This window comes from Rattus norvegicus, chromosome X, assembly GCF_021556685.1.
Source record: "Rattus norvegicus strain SHRSP/BbbUtx chromosome X, alternate assembly SHRSP_T2T, whole genome shotgun sequence".
Taxonomy (NCBI): Eukaryota; Metazoa; Chordata; class Mammalia; order Rodentia; family Muridae; genus Rattus; species Rattus norvegicus.
This window is the reverse complement of record NC_141554.1, coordinates 39,222,548-39,240,000: the sequence shown is the minus strand read 5'-3', so window position 1 is coordinate 39,240,000 and position 17,453 is coordinate 39,222,548. Positions and strand designations below refer to the sequence as shown.

The window sequence follows — 17,453 nt, the reverse complement described above, 5'->3', positions numbered from 1 at the left end:
AGATTGGGTTTCTCTGTGTATCCCTGGCTGTCCCGGAACTCTCTCTGTAGACTAGGCTGGTCTTAGAGATCCTCCTGTTTCTGCTCCTGAGTGCTGAGATTGGGATTGAAGGCATGTGCTACCAAGTCCAGGAGCTTCTTAGCTTTAAGTCAGTGAGAATGTGAAATTATTGGCCATTTTCAGAAAATGGCATTTATTTCAAGCACAATTGGAAAGAGTATGGAATTTGATTCAGAAGCCCTCAATAGGGGTTCTAATTTCACCACTTAGTAGGTGAATCACTTTGACATGTTGGGTCTTTTTGTGGTGGTGGTGTGTGTCAGAGAGTGAACTTTAAAAAGTCATTGAAAAAATCTTGTGTGTGTGTGTGTGTGTGTGTGTGTGTGTGTGTCCCCTCACTTGCATACCCCTGCTCAAGGATGCCAGAAGAGGGCACTGGATTCCTTGGAGCTGGAGTTATAGACAGTTATGAGTTTCTGATTTGGGTTCTGGGAACTGAGCTCAAGTCTTTGGGGAGGATAGGAAGTATTCTTAATTGCGGAACCATCTCAATAGCTGTGGTAAAATCCTTTAACGTAAAAGATTATGCCAGATGTAGTGGTGCATGTTTTTAATCACAGCACTCATGAGTCCCAGGCAGCAGGATAGCAGTTTTGATTCCAGCCTAGGCTACAATGCTATATTCTATTTCAAAAGACACAAATGGATGGGTGGGGTGGTGAGATGGCTCATCAGGTAAACTGCTGATCGCCGCCAGGCCTGATGGCTTTCAGGAGACTCCTGACTCCTGAAAGTTGTCTTCTTTCCTTCACGTGTGCCATAGCACATTCCTGTGGGCTTATGCAAAATAAATAAATGCAAGTGCAATCAAATAAAATAAAACAATGTGTGAAATTTGGTGTTAAGTTGGGCTGGAGAGATGGCTCAGTGGTTAAAAGCACTAGCTGCTCTTCCAGAGATCCTGAGTTCAATTCCCAGCAACCACATGGTGGCTCACAACCATCTGTAATGAGATCTGATGCCCTCTTCTAGTGTGTCTGAAGACAGTGACAGTGTACCTATAGAGAATAAATAATCTTTTTTTAAAAAAGGAGTATAACCTTTGTATAAATAACTGTGAAATTATTGCAATCAACATGATGGACTTTCTCTAAAAAACGTCTTGAGACTCTAGCACAGTATTATATCAATAGTGATTATAAATAGACACACTTTGCTTTTTTTTTGAGGTGCTGACAATACAACCCAAAGCCTTGTACATAGCTAGGCCAAGCCCTGTTTCACTGAGCCATATACCAAATCCTTAGCTTTTTGGACAGTTCATTCCTACATCATAGAGCTCACTTAGACTCGCATAAGTGCAATCACTGACTTTTAATTACATTTAGAACATAGAGACTACATTTTTGGTTTGTTTTTATTTTTTGTAAAGTGGTGATTATAATTTCTCTTTCAAGGTCTATGAGTTTACTAGCCCCAGGTGGTTGGCTATGTTTCCAGTACCAGGCAGGATTTCCTTCTTATTAATGGGTTTTAAGACCAATGAGAGAACTGTTGGTTACCACAAAGGTATGCATGCTATTAACTCTGTCTTTGGCTTATCCTGCCATGTTGGTCCTTGGTGTGGCTCCTAGGTGTTGTAGCTGAGTTGGTGCCTCCTTCCTTTGGAAACTTGGATGGTACCTTCTAGTACCATGAAAGCCAGCCCTCAGGGAAGAGGCTTTTAGGCTAGCTCCATTTCAGGGATCTCTGGGCTCCATTTCTGAAGTCTATTGTGTCTCCAGCAAAAGGGATTTTTCTTTCACTTCTGATAGGCAACCAAGGGCAACATCAATGGCCTATAATGGCTGTTTAGAACAGTCTGTAACTCCAGCTCCAGGGGAAAATATACCTTCTTCTGGCCCCTGCAGCCATTTTTGGAGTCTCGTGGATGACCCTGACCAACAACTCAAAAGGGGTCTTCTCATGCCCAGTGTTGTGGTTTTGTTAGATAGTCTAGGGCTCTTGGAGGGAGTTTTGTCAACCCAGATGGGGACATTTTACTTAAACTATATATGTATGAACAGACTCATATGTATTAGATGGAATTTTAGGTAGATAAAGATATGATGCTTTGGGGGGTTGGAAAGATGGCTCAGGGGTTAAAAGCAGTAACTGGTCTTCCAGGGGACCTGAGTTCAATTCCCAGCAACCACACGGTGGCTCACAACCATCTGTGATGGGATCCAGTGACTTCTTCTGGTATGTCTGAAGACAGCTAGTGTACTCATATAAATAAATAAATTTTTTAAAAAAATAATATGATGCTTTAGGACTTTTTGGAAGGCATCGTTACTGTTATTTTAGTTCCCTCCCTCCTTCTGTATTTATCTCCCTTCTCTAATGAAGGACATTTAGGTGGTTTCCACATTGTAAACAGAGTGGCAATATTTACCTTATTTTGTGTATGTGGGCGTTTTGCCTACATGTACAACATTCATGCCTGGTGGCTGCAGGGGCCAGAAGAAGGTATATTTTCCCCTGGAGCTGGAGTTACAGACTGTTCTAAACAGCCATGTGGGTGTTGGGAACTGAACCTGGGTCCTCTGGAAGAGTAGCTAGTTTTCTTAAAGACTGGCCCATCTGTTCGGCCTCTTATTTATTTATTTGCTGTTGCCATGGGTTCTCCTGTAACCCAGCCTTGCCTCAAGCTCTCTGTGCAGCTGGGGATGACTTGGAACTTCTTATCCTCTTGTTTTTCTCTCACACATGCTGGGAACACAGGCCTGGTCTACCACATGAGCTTTACGTGGTCCTTGGGAATCAAACACAGGGCCTTGTGTATGCTACGCAGGGACTCTACCAAGTGAGTTACAACCCTAAACCCCTTTACTTGTTTTGGAATTTAAATTTTTATTGAGAGTACATGGTGTGTGTGTGTGTGTGTGTGTGTGTGTGTGTGTGTGTGTGTGTGTATGTTACAGTTCCCAATCAGAAACCAAAGGACATCTCTTGGGGTAGTTGGTTCTCTCCTTCCAACATGTGGGTTCTAGGAATTGAACTCCAGTCCTCGGGTTGTGTGGTAAGTGTCCAATCACTGAGCCATCTCGCTCCTCCCTCTTTATTAATTTATTTTACAGATTTGTTTTATTGTCAGTTTCTGTGCGCTGGTGTGTGCAGATGCCAGATACAAGTGCCGCAAGGGGCTAGAGGAGTTTGCCCCTTTGCAAACTGGAGTTATAGGTGTTTGTGAGCCGCCTGTCTGATGTGGGCGCTGGGAACTGAACTTGAGCCCTCTTACTTACTCTTAACTGCTGACTCATCTCTCCAGTCCTCTATTTTTAAAATTTGAGACAGTCTCGAATCTGTATCCCCAACCGGCCTGGAACTTGGCTTTCCTTTAAAATCTTGACTTTCAATATCACACCGTCTGCTGCTAAACTCACTGGGGATTTTGCCTTCTTTAATCCCTTCTCCTACCTGTCTTCCTGCTGTCCACAGGCTCTGACTGACTTCAGTCTCTGCCCTCTAGGATTAGACCTTTGGCCCTCTACTACATTTGCATTCTAAAGAGGCTCCCACTTTGTCCTACTTGACACAACTGAAAAAACTGGTTTTGTCAGACATCTCTATTTATGTTTCTCAACTCCACTAGGTCTTGTCTAAGTTTTGAGTCTTGTTTTATCCTTGTTATTCAAAAAATTCATGATCATTTGGGAGGCAAGGGTAGGAGATTGCTCTAAGTTTGAGACCAGCCCAGTCTGCATACAGATCTCCAGGTCAGCTCTTCCTATTGGTAAGGTCTCACATAACCCAGACTGGCCTCGAATTTACTAAGTACTCAAGGAGAATCTCGAACTTGTGATCCTTTTTTGCTTCCACTTTCCTTTGCTGTGATGTAGGTGTGTACCCCCATGGCCAGTTGATGCGGTGTTAAGATACAACCTGTGGTCTTGTATTTGCTAGGCAAGCACTCTGTCAAATGAGCTGCATCTCCAGTCCTAGCCTGTCTTAAAAACCAAACCAAATAAAATAAAATAAATTCACAGGTTTTCTAAAACTTCAGCTCCCTTCAAACCCGTGCCGGTTAGATCTTTTTTTTTCTTTTTTTTTCAGTTGTTTTTTTCCTCCTTTTCCTCCGGTGTCCTTTGCCACATTTATCCTTTAAACACGCCCCCAAAGTCGCTTTGGTAGCCTTCTCTCCTACTTAGCTCTGCCCCTCCTCTCTTCCTAACTTTGTGCTAAGAAAGTTCATTTACCAATGGACATGTAGAAGGGCAGTGAGCTCCTAGACAAGAATTCTGCTTTGTTTGCCTAGACAAGAATTCTGCTTTGTTTTTCTCCTTTCCCATCTTTTGCTGTGCTGGGCTGCACTGTAGCGGATGGTTAAACATTTGTGGTGAGTGAAGTTGGCGGGAGAATTAGAGCAAGGGGCTTGTCTAGGTTTTGAGCAGTCCTGGAGCCTTTAGAGGCTGGCCAGAAGCTAGCTAACTACAGGAGGGGAGGGGAGGAGGGAGGGGGTAGAGTGGGGGGGGGGAAGGAGGGAGGGGCAGGCCCATAGTGTGGACTAGGGCCAAGGGCGTCTAGAGCGGAGGGTGATGGGAGCTGCCTGTGCCGTAGGGAACACTTTTTAGGCGCTTGTTTTGTACCACCGCTGGAACTCAACGCTGCAGCACTCCTAATTTCACAACCAGCGTGAGTCAGCTGGGCGGGCTGCAGGACCGCGAGGGGAAGGTGGGTGAGGAGGGCTCCTCAGTCCCTGGGGGCAGGCCGGATCTAGTGGTGACGAGAGAGCCCTAGATGTGGTCCCTGCGCCCATAGGACAGGTGAGCGCCAGCCCAGACTGGCCGCTGGGTGGAGCTGCGTGAGCTATCGTCCACGGCGCCCTCGCCACTGCACAGGTAACACCCCTCCTGGGCCTCGGTGCCCAGAACATCCTGTGTCCCCCAGGGCCATTTCGGCCTTGCCTGCAGCACATTTAGGGCCTGGCACTTTTGTCCCCTTCCCGCTGGTGCCCAAACCCAGCCCACAGCCATTGCATCTAGCACGTAGTGTTCGAAAACCTAGGCGATCCAGTGGGCCTTGGGGACCGGGTGGGGGTGGGGTGGGGACGACGCCCACTAGTGCCCAGTGCTCTGTCGGAGTCTCTCGCCTGGAGGTGGCTAGTGACCCGGGATCCAAACCGACACGTCCCTGGGGTGTGCCTCTCCGCTCTGGATTCCGCGCCCCAAGCCCTATTTTTCTCTGCTTTGTGGAGACCCGAGATGGCGTTGGCGGAAGTGAAACCACCAGACTGAGAGTGGGGCGAGGTCCGCCTAGTTGATTTTGAGTAGGCTGTCTGCACTAGCGTACAGGTTAAACAACAACCCTTTTAGCTGGCCTCGCGTACTAAGCTCTACCGCCTGGGGGAAGCGGATGACATTTTCAAAACAATTGATGTGTACTTTATGCTCATGAAATATTCCATTTCACATCTGGTCTGTGGGGTTTGACCAGATTTAGACCGTTTCCACCAACCCACAGAGGTCCTTGGTGCTCTTTTTCTAGTCAGTCCATTTTCCTACCCCGCCCCCTTGCACTGTTTTGATCATCGGCTTGGCTTAGTTTTGCTCTTCAGAAATCGAGCTTATCCAGTAAGTACTGTTTTATGTCTGATTTGCATTACTTTTTCAGTGAGCATCATTAGAAAGGTCTCTCGGTGTTTTTGTTTGTGTAGGCCTGCACAGTGGAGTGGAAGTGCACGTGTGGCAAGTTGGAACAGAGATGTGTTTTAATTTGTTTTTTTTCCCCCAAGCCTTAGTACAAAGCCGTGACATGTAGCTAACAAGTAAATTGTTGCATCCATTGCATCTCTCTCTCTCTATCCTCCCCTCTTCTTTCTTGTTTGACGCAGGGTCTCATTGTGTAGCCACAACTTGCCTGGAACTTGTTATGTGGACCAGGCTGCCCTTGAACTTACAGAGACGTACCTGTCTTTGCCTCTTGAGTCCTGGGACTCAGGGAGTGTGCCACCATACTCGCTAACTTTATATTGTTGTTGTTTTTGAGACTGGGTCTGACTCTGTAGCACCGTCTGGCTTGGAGGTAATTATGTAGCCTGGGCTGGCTATCTTGTCCAATTTTTTCAACTCCAATTCTTAACTTGGTTGTTTCTCAGATTGCATCTGGGTATTGGGAGTCACCCATTTGCCCGCCAATGAAGTATATCCTGGTTACTGGTGGGGTCATCTCAGGCATTGGTAAAGGGATCATCGCCAGCAGCATTGGGACCATTCTCAAGTCATGTGGACTCCGAGTAACCGCCATCAAGATCGACCCCTACATTAACATTGATGCTGGCACTTTCTCACCTTACGAACATGGTATGAAAGGTTTTAAAACGTTTAAACTTTAATTTGCTAAACTAAATACACATAATTTGCAATGATTTCTTCTGTGTGTGGTTTTAAAATTCTGTTTTCTGTGCATATGTGTCTGTATAGGCTACGTGTTTGCAGGTGCCTGTGGAGGCTGCGAGAGACAGGTTCTATGGAGCTGGGTGGAGTTACAGGTGGATGTGAGCTATGGGTACTCTAGGATCTTAACTCCGGTACTCTGCAAGAGCAGCGGATACTCTTAACGGTTGGGCTGTCTCTCTAGCCCCTTGTCTTGTGTTTTGGGTAACTTCTCCAGGATAGGGTTCCAGAACTAGACTTGCTGGATCATACCTTAGAAATGTGTGAAAGTTCTTATGGCCATTGATCCATTTTCAGATCACTGATGGCATTCCACATAATCAATTCTTTGGAAATAGACCATTTTCTATGGATTAGGGCTTAGTTTATTTTATCCTAAAGGAAACACATTCCTCTTAACATTTCCCACTGCTGGAATAACTGTTATAAATATTGACTTTATTTTAGGCGTTTTAGGGGGAGGGCATGCATGCATGAGTGTATGTGTAGGGGAGGGAGAGAGAGATGGGGAGGGGGAGAGAGGGAAGGAGAGAGAGAGAGATAGGGGAGAGGGAGAGAGGGAGGGAGAGAGATGGAGGAGGGGAGAGAGGGAGGGAGGGAGGGATGGAGGGGAAAGAGAGAGAGAGAGAGAGAGCGCTCATGAATGAATACTGAGGAAAGAGGTTGATTTCAGGTGTCTTCCTTAATCATTTCCACCTTATACTTTGAGGTGGGCTCTCTCATTTGAACCCAGAGCTTGTTGATTTAGCTAGTATAGTTAGCCACCTTCTTCCAGAGAGCTCCAGCCTCTGTCTCCAGAGGCCTGAGTGTTGTAGTGCTAGGATCACAGGCAGGGTGCTGTGCCTGCCTGGCATTTACAGGGCTTCTGGGGATTGGAGCTATGAGCTTAGACTTGTGTGGCAAGTGCCTTATACACTGTGCCATCTCCCTGGTGCTGACAGTTTTCTTTGATCATACTGTAGCCCAAGCTAACCTAGAACTCTCTCTGTAGCCCAGGCTGGCCTAGGATTCACATTAATCCATTTCAACCTCCTGAGTTCTGGGATTATAGGTTTGAGTCACCGACACGCAGGCATTTTGATATGTATAAATTAGTTATTTTAAAAGGTCATTAATACCACACTTGGTAGCACATGCCTATAATCCCAGAACTTGAGAGATGTGACAGGAGAAATGGGGCTTCGGGGAGGAAACAAAGCCAGCTTTAGTCAGCTGCATACACAGAGGCCGGCTTGGGCTACATGAGACCCTGCTTTTAAAAACTACAACTTCAAGGCAAGCCTGGGCTACATGGGACCTGATCTCAAAAGAACAAGGACAAAACAAGTATCAAGAAAAAAACAAGGGGCTGGATGCCTCTTCTTCAGTAATACAATCATAGGGAAGGGAGTTTGCATCCCCCAGCACCCAGGTAAAAGCTGGTTGTGGTGTTAAGGATCTGAAACTCCAGTACTCATTAAGCAGAGACAGGGGGCTCCCTGGAGCTCATCGACTAACTAGCCTGGCAGGATGGATGATTTTCAGTTTCATCAGGAGACTAATTCAGGTTCAGAGCAATTGAACAAGATATCGCTGGCCTCCACATGAATGGACATGCATATACATGCACACTTTTGTGTTTACCTGTCCTATATTCACAGGAACACCTACCTATATTATACACACTCACTAAAAAAACATTCGCTTTAATTTTTTGTATGTACTGGTATTTTATTTATTTATTTGTGTGTGCACACTCCATGGGAAGCTTATGGCAGTCAGAGAACAACTTAGGGCAGTTAGTTCTCTTTCTGCCTGTGGGTCTCAGGCTGGATTCATGTTATCAGGTTTAACCACAAACTCCCCTCCATGCCGAGTCATCTTGCATGCTCTCAAACCTTTTTTTTTTTTACATGCAACCAGAAAAGTACATATAAATCTTAAGTGTGTGACTTTGAGGATGAATTTTATCTAAACGAACCTATTGTGTAACCAGCCTTGATAGGTCACAGAACAAAAATCCCCTTTGTGGGGCCGGCCGAATGACTCAGTTGGTAAAGTTCCTTGCTACCCAAAAGGGCAAGCCTAATGACCCTAGTGATGCTCAGACCTCACCAAAAGGTGGACGGAGATAATCAACTCCATATAATTGTCCCTTTGTGTCCCTTGTTCTTGATCTTTAACTCTCAGGGTATCTTTTATCCTGTTTTGTAGGATTAAAACTATGCATTAATTTATGTTTTTTTTTTTCTGGAGATGGGGACCGAACCCGGGGCCTTGCGCTTGCTAGGCAAGCGCTCTACCACTGAGCTAAATCCCCAACCCCTTAATTTTATGTTTTTCCTCACTTTTGGAGATGAGTTGTTTGTTTCCAACTACTGGACTCAAGCAGCTCTTTCAGCTCAGTCATCCCAGTACCCAGAGTTGTAGGCTAGTACACCCAAGGAGCCTTCTGAATTGTCCTTTTAATTTCGAAGTTAGTTGATGCTTATAGTTATAGTGTTTTTCCTTTGCTTTGTTTTTAAGTAAAAGCAAAATTAACTCTTAGGCCTAGATTATCAAAATTATACTAATCTAGGCCTAAGAGTTAATTTCTCAAAATAAATTGGTACGTGTCTATTTCCAGTTAAAGGTGTTTCCCAAGCTTTTGATACATAATGCACACAGTGTGTACACTGTCACTGTCTTTACATACACCAGAAGAGGACATCGGATTCCGTTACAGATGGTTGTGAGCCACCATGTGGTTGCTGGGTATTAAGCTTAGGACCTCTGGAAGAGCAGTCAGTGCTCTCTGTATCGTTCCAAGTGAGCACGCAGTCAGTGCTCTGAACTGCTGAATCTCCAGTCCTGAGTATGCGCTCTTGACAACTGAACCATCTCTCCAACCGTCCATTGTGTTTTCGTTTGAGAACTTCATGCTATTTCATGTTGTGGAGTACATTTCCATGCATTGTGACATTGGAATTTGGCCATTTTGAACAGTCCTGTTTTGTTTGGAACTTTCTGGGTATTTTATTTCTTTTGCAGTACTAGGGATTGAGCCTAGGATTTCACAAAAGCTAGACAAGCATTTTACCACCGAGCTACATCTCAACCCTTGCTTTTCTCTTCTTGAAAAAAAAAAGTTGTCCAGGTTGGCCTTGAGCTCTCTCTGTATCTCAGAAAGGCCTTGAACTTGCAGTCTTTCTGCCTCAGTTTCACAAGTGCTGGGATTACAGGTATGAGTTACCTTGTCTGACTGGAAACTCATCCGTTGGGAGTAAGTTTTAATTTCTACACTGCCTTTTGATCGTAGGTGAAGTATTTGTTTTAAATGATGGTGGAGAAGTTGATTTGGACCTTGGAAATTATGAAAGATTCTTGGACATTAATCTTTATAAAGACAACAACATCACCACTGGGAAGATATATCAGCATGTGATCAACAAAGAGAGGCGCGGTGATTATCTGGGGAAAACTGTCCAAGGTATGTACTCTACAACATTATGGGCCCTGTGTGCAAAGCACCACTTGGGAAACTGTGTACTTGACAGAAGTGAGAAGGTTGTGGGCCCTGAAATCTCTGCTTTCTTTTCTAAAGATTGCCTTCCTTCCAATATTCCTGAATATATTCCTGAATATTTTCATCAGTTTTGCTATTAGGTATATTTTTATATTTTAAGTTTCTCTTTTGGGAATGGTCTCATGTATCCCAGGATAGCGTTTAACTTGCTGTGTAGCTAAGGATGACCTTGAATGTAATGCTCCTGCAGTTTACATCGTTTTACGTGTTTGGATTATAGACATTCATCGTCCCACCAGTTTAGGCAGTATTGGGATCAAACGGAGTGCTTCATGCAGGTCAGGCAAGAACTCTACTAATTGAGCTATATTCCCAGGCCCTGATTTTATTTTTTTGTTGATTTTAAGACAATCTCACTGTGTTGCTCTGAATGTAATAAAATAATAACAAGTCTAGGTATAAGCTAGCACCCAGGATCCTGAGGTAAAATGACTGCCATGAGATTAATGACACCATGGGCTCCAAAGTAAATTTCAGGCCAGTTCAGACTACCGTTTGAGACATGGTAGAAAGAGAACTGTGTGTGTGTGTGTGTATGTGTGTGTGTGTGTGTGTGTGTGTGAGTGATATGTGTCTATGTGTGTGTGATATGTGTCTATGTGTGTGTGTGTGATATGTGTCTATGTGTGTGTGTGTGTGATATGTGTCTATGTGTGTGTGTGTGTGATATGTGTCTATGTGTGTGTGTGTGTGTGATATGTGTCTATGTGTGTGTGTGATATGTGTCTATGTGTGTGTGTGTGCGTGTGATACGTGTCTATGTGTGTGTGTGATATGTGTCTATGTGTGTGTGTGTGATATGTGTCTATGTGTGTGTGTGTGATATGTGTCTATGTGTGTGTGTGTGATATGTGTCTATGTGTGTGTGTGTGTGTGTGATATGTGTCTGTGTGTGTGTGTGTGATATGTGTCTATGTGTGTGTGTGATATGTGTCTATGTGTGTGTGTGTGTGTGTGTGTGCGTGTGATACGTGTCTATGTGTGTGTGTGTGATATGTGTCTATGTGTGTGTGTGTGATATGTGTCTATGTGTGTGTGTGTGTGATATGTGTCTATGTGTGTGTGTGTGTGATATGTGTCTATGTGTGTGTGTGTGTGATATGTGTCTGTGTGTGTGTGTGTGTGTGTGTGATATGTGTCTATGTGTGTGTGTGTGTGTGTGTGTGTTGGATGCTTGCGTGTCACAGTGCATATATGGAAGTCAGAGAACAACTGCAGGAGTTGGTTTTCTTCCATCATGTGGGGTCTGGGAATTGAACTCGGGCCCCCAGGCTTGTTGGCAATCACCACTACCCACTGAGCCACCACACCAGTAGTTATTATTGTTTTAAATTATTAAGCTCATGAATCGCATGCATACTTGTAATCCTAGCATTTGAGAGGGGGAAAGAGGAAGAGTAGGTATTGAAAACCATCTTTTCCTGTGGAGCAGGTTTTAGGCCAGCCTGAGCCGTCTGAGCCCTTGCCTCAAAAAAGAAAACCAATAGGGGCTGGAGAGATTCCTCAGGGGTTAAGAGCACTTGATCTTGCAGAAGAAGACTGCAGTTTTGTTCTCAGTACCCATATGGGTGGCTAACAACTGTGCGTATCTCCAGTTTCAGGAGATCCAGTGTCCTCTCCTTTTTTTTTTTAAAGATTTATTATTTTATGTATATGAGTACACTGTAGCTGTCTTCAGACACACCAGAAGAGGGCATCAGATCCCATCACAGATGGTTGTGAGCCATCATGTGGTTGCTGGGATTTGAACTCAGGACCTCTGGAAGAGCAGTCAGTGCTCTTAACCACTGAGCCATCTCTCCAGCCCCCCAGTGTCCTCTTCTATCTTCCAAAATACCAGGCATCATGTGATACACATACATACATGAGGCCAAAACAAACATACACCTACGTAATTTTAAAAGGAAAAAAAAACAATTAAATTTATGCTATTCTGGGCTTGGCATGGTGATAAAGAAAGATGCAGAATAATTGCTACAAGTTCAAGTACAACCTGATCTACGTAGGAAGTTTAAGGCCACTCATGACTACATATCAAGACCCTGTTTCAAAAAAAAAAAACCCACCAAGATATAAGTTTATTTTATGGTAATTACAGAAGCCACAGAAAACCAAAACAATATTCAGCTGGATTTTGACGCCTCCACGCTGGTGCACCGGAGTGGGTGGGCTACATCTACGCCCTTGGAGTGGACCTCTCCACTGACTGCTGTTACTCCCAGTTCTTAGGCTGGGATGCTGTTGGGCATTTTCTGCCATGGATTCTAACATCTGCCTAATGAAGCTAGAGAAACAGGCAATTCTGAGCCTTGAGATGTGGGTGCTAGGAATTGAACTCAGGTTCCCTAGGAAAGCAGGTAGTACTAATGGCGGAGCCATCTCTCCAGTCTGCTGTTTTCTCGACCTCACCAAAGATAGCACTTCCGCTTTGTTTTTTTGTTCTCTGTATCTGGTTCAAGAGGAAAGGCCCTGTGGAGAGGACTAGCCTTAAATTCCCCAGTCCATACTGGTTCCAGAGGTGGAGACAATGTCGTAAGAGCTCCAGCTGGTCTAATTTGCCTGGTGGCTTTCACATTATTTGGGAGGGAGAGGTCCAAATGCTTCGTTTCTCATGAACATGGAGTAACTTGCTGTGTTCTTTGTTCCTTCTTTCTGCAGTGGTCCCCCACATTACTGATGCTATCCAAGACTGGGTTATGAATCAAGCCAAGGTGTCTGTGGATGGCAATAAGGAAGATCCCCAGATATGTGTTATCGAGGCAAGCATGGACATTTTCTTCATAAGCTACTGTCCTTCTGGGTCCCTAAGCATCCAGTATTCATTCACTTTCCTCTCTTGGGTGTTGTAAACTAAGCTGGGAGGGGGGGTTACAGTAGGGAACAACGGAGATGATCACAAGTTAATGATTAAGCAGATAATCACATGTTCTCCTGAGGTGAGTATGCACGATCCGTGTGTGAGGGCAGATATGTAATGACGTCAGTGTTTGGGCTGGAGCCAGAAATGGCCAGTTTTTGTCCTTGAGGAGCCTATAAACCCACTGTTTATACTAATGGAGTATATTATTTATTTGACAACAGGGTTTTATGTAGCCCAGGCAGGCCTTCAGTTTGATATATAGCCAATCAAGACTTTTAACTCCTGATTCTTCTGCCAAGTGCTAAGCTCACAGATATGTGCCAGTCCACCTAGTTTATGTCGTGCTGGGGATGGAATCCAGGGATTCGTGTGTGTTAGGCATGTGTGCTACCAAATGAGCCACATCCCTGTCCCAGAGCATGTTTTAATTCCTTGTATTGGAGACATATTTGCAAGGTGCTCTGTGTGTGTGTGTGTGTGTGTGTGTGTGTGTGTCCATGTGTGTGCTTGTACATATGTGAGTATGTGACTCTGTGTGTCCTGTGCTCATGGGGAGGTCAGAGGACAACCTCGAATGTTCCTCAGCTTCCGCTTTCACCGTGTTTGAGACAAATTCTCTCTTGCTCGCTGCATTGTATGCCTGGCTAGCTGGCCGGTGAACTTCTCGTGATCCTCCTGTCTCCACACCCCATGTCTTGTTAGGTCAGGTTACAGTTATAGACACGGGTGCTTCTGGGTCTGATTTTCACGTGGGCTCTGGGGATCTGAACTCAGGTTGTCAGGGCTTGCATAGCAAGTAGTTACCATGGAGTCACTTCCTTAACCCCAGGCTCCCCCCTTAAAAATGACATATACCCCTGGCCCCAAACTGCTCTATGTAGCTGAATTTCTGAACCCCCTGCCTTTACCTTCCAAGTGCTGTGATTGTAGGCATTCATCACCATCTTCAGCTTTATGCGGCACTAGGAATTGAAATCAGGCCTTCAGACTCTAGCAACTGAGCGGCATTCTTACTCCCTTCTCTAAGGTTTGGCTTATATTATTATTATTATTTTTGTGACTCAATGAGTTTATTGGTTCTGCTTAGGAATCCCAGGTGAGAATAAAAGGTGGCACCGCACACCTTCAATCCAGCGGTGCCACCTTCAATCCCAGCACTCAGGAGGCAGAGGCTGCTAGATCTCTGTGAGTTGATTGGCCAGCCTAGTCTATGTGGATAGTTTCAGGCTAGCTCTCTTCTGGTATGCAAGTGTACATACGGATTAAGTACTTATGTAAATAAATAAATAAATAAATAAATAAATATCTTTTTAGAAAAGGCTGGGTAATATCAAAGTAGCATCTTTCCCATAAATTCCCACCTAATTATCCTCTCTTGCAGTTAACCTTCTACCCCCCCCCCAGTCTGTACAAAACCATATATAGTACCAAACACTAATGTATACATCTTAATCATAAATACCTATCGTCTTAGGGTTTTACTGCTGGGAACAAACACCATGACCAAGGCAAGTCTTATAAGGACAGCATTTAATTGGGGCTGGCTCACAGGTTCAGAGGTTCAGTCCATTATCATCAAGGCGGGAGCAGGGCAGCATCAGCAGTCGGTGCAGCAGGAGCTGAAGGCTGCTGAGAGACTCCTGGCTTCCAGGCAGCTAGGATGAGGGTCTTGAAACTCAAACCCACAGTGACACGCCTACTCCAAAAGGGCCATACCTATGCCAATAGGGTCACAACTTCCAATAGTGCCACTCCCTGGGCCACGCATATACAAACTATTTTTTTCATTTGGGTTTGATTTTTTTAATATTTATTTAATTAATTAATTAATTTATTTATTTATTTATTATGTGTAATTACACTGTAGCTATCTTCAGACACACCAGAAGAGGGCATTGGATCTCATTACAGATGGTTGTGAGCCACCATGTCGTTGCTGGGATTTGAACTCAGGTTCTCTGGAAGAGCAGTCAGTGCTCTTAACTGCTGAGCCATCTCTCCAGCCAGTGGGTTTGATTTTTTGAGACAAAGTTTCATACTATAGTACAGGCTAGCCTGGGATTCATCGATTATGCAGCCTAGGCTTGCATATAACTCACAGCAGTCCTCATGCCTCGGCTTTCCAAGTGCTAGAATTATAGGAGTATGCCACCACTTCAGACTGTATAAGAGTTTAATTTATAAGTTGGGTATAATAAAAGCTTGAGAATAACAACAGACTAGAACAATTGGAACAGCACATTATAATGCAAGTTATTTAAACTTATGTGCTATCTACTTTCGAATTGTAAATTTAATAAACACAAACTTATGGTAAGAAGGAACTATCTCGAGGGTTCCTTCCGCACAGGGAGATAATGGTGACCTAGAGGGGAACTTCCGAGTGAGCTGATGCAGTACCACAATTGACCACATGAGGGCAGGAATGGATAACATTTAAAGTTGTGGTCACTTAAGCCTCTTTTTCCATTGAAAAGCACAAGAGGAAGCTGGGTTTGGGAGCTTATAATACAACACTCCAGAGGCTAGGGAAGGTGTTTGAAGCTAACCTGGGGTACATATCAAGCTTCGGTTCAGTCTGAGCTACAGACTTAGGCTGTTGGACCCCTGCAAACCCACAGACAAAACAGAAGATGGCTAGGGGTATATAGCTCATTAGTAGTATATTTGCTTAGCATATGTGAATCCTTGGATTATGGCCCCAGCACCACAAAAACACAAAGGACAGAATCCTTTAACATGTTGTTGTAAGGTTTGGTTTAAGTGCAGACTTTTTTTTTTCCAGACAAGAACATGTTATGTAGCGAGGGCTGGCGTGGAACTGGTATGCTGGCTTTGAACTCACAGAACTAACTCTGCCTGCCTCACTAGCCTCTGTCTTGAGCACTGAGATTAATGGAGATAGCCACGGTGCCTGGTCTGCCTTTTACATTTTACTTATTTTTGTGTGTGTTTGTGGTGTGTGTGTGTGTGTGCATGTATATTTGAATACCCATGGAAGCCAGGGGTCTACGTTGGTTATCTTTCTCAGTTGCTCACCACCTTATTGTTTGAGATAGGTTCTTAACTAGTTCATTGATTTGGTTAGACTGGCTGGCCAGCAAGTTCCAGGGATCTGCCTGGCTCCACCCAGCACCTTGTGGTCTGAACGCACGGGTTACAGACACATACTGCTGTGCCTGATTACATGTGCCCTGAGTCCAAACCCAAGTCCCCATGCTTACCTGGCAGTCACATTATTGACTGAACCACTGTCCCTGTTTGTATTTAGTAGGACAGCGTTTCTCCCTGCATTTCAAACTAACCTTGAATTTAGTATGTAATCCAGGTTAGCTTGAATTTACAGCCTATTTTCAGCCTCAGTCAGCCTCCCAAGCACTACTGAGATGACAGATGTGTGTCACCAAGCCTTCTTCCTCCTCTTCCTGCTGTTGATGCTGGTGCTGTTTCTCCTCTTCCTCCCTCTCCTCCTCCTTCTCTCCTTCCCTTTCTCTTTCCCTTCTTCCTTTCTTGCTTCCTTTCTTTCCTTTTGTTTTTAAAAGCAGGATCTTGGTATATCTAGCCTGGCTATTTTTCTTTCAGAGTTGTTTTTGTTTCATTTATTTTTTTATTCTGCTATCTTATGGTTAGTGAGAAATTACACCCTGCTACCTTTCTGATTCCATATGATTTCTTTTGTTAGTTTGAATTCTCATGTAGCCCAGGCTGTCCTTACACTTGCTATGTAGCTGAGATGACTTTGAACTTTTTATCCATTTGTCTTTCCCCAAGTAGGGATTCCAGGTGTGAGGCATCATACCCGGCTTTGTTTTTACAGAAATTCAAGGTCATCTTTGGCTATATTGTAAATTACAGGCCAGCCTGGGCTACATAAGATCCTGTTTTTTTTTTTAATAAACTGAGCTTTTTATGAGTATTTTCTCCCTACAATGTAGCCCTGACTGGTATTACAGGTCTATTCCATTAGTCCTGGCTGGGGTGTTTCTAGTTCTTCCCAACATTTTGCCTGTAGTATTGATCCTGTAGTAGATGCTCAAATTCTGGCAAATTTATTTTAAAATCTGTGGGATTGCCTTCAGGTTTTTAATCTATTTTTTAACCTTGAGTTGGTAAAGGTGAATTTGTATCAATCTAAAAGTGAAATGCTTTAAGTAACCTTATTAGAAGCACATTGTTGACATTGAATGGTTACACCATCAGGAATGTTTATTCAGGTACTAACATATCAGAAATTTTTATAATCATCATCATCATCATCATCATCATCATGATTACACCATCAGGAACGTTTATTCAGGTACTAACATATCAGAAATTTTTATAATCATCATCATCATCAGCAGCAGCAGCAGCATGCTTTAGTATTAGAAGGCTACTTAAATACATGTAGGTATGTGTTTGTAGTTGTATGTGGAGAGGGAGATGGAAAGAGAATTTGAAAATGCTCATTTTTTCTCAATCAATCCAACTACCCAAGAAGAAATAAGTGGCCACCACTCTTTCTTATCACAGGATTTGAGTATTTTGTTCTAACCAGAACCATTGGTAGAAGTGGTCCTTTTTACCTTTCTCTTCTGTAGTCTATGTTTTGGATAAATTTTTCTTTATTGCCTTC

At 43.9% G+C, this 17,453-nt stretch overlaps 1 protein-coding gene across 6 annotated transcripts in view; it reads left to right on the top strand.

Annotated features, from left to right (window-relative positions):
* Ctps2 (CTP synthase 2) overlaps positions 1-17,453 on the top strand; it is a 140,508-nt gene that overhangs the window by 1,921 nt on the left and 121,134 nt on the right. Inside the window, exons 1-4 of one of the 6 annotated variants that reach the window (XM_087600622.1) lie at positions 4,218-4,378; positions 6,137-6,341; positions 9,712-9,882; positions 12,637-12,737. In XM_087600622.1, coding sequence (XP_087456748.1) covers positions 6,176-6,341; positions 9,712-9,882; positions 12,637-12,737 — 438 coding nt within the window. In that variant the 5' untranslated portion in view covers positions 4,218-4,378; positions 6,137-6,175. Of the gene's footprint in view, positions 1-4,217; positions 4,379-4,543; positions 5,613-6,136; positions 6,342-9,711; positions 9,883-12,636; positions 12,738-17,453 lie in introns of those variants that run through there. The other 5 variants (XM_087600623.1, XM_087600624.1, XM_087600621.1 and 2 more) reach the window with 5 other exon arrangements.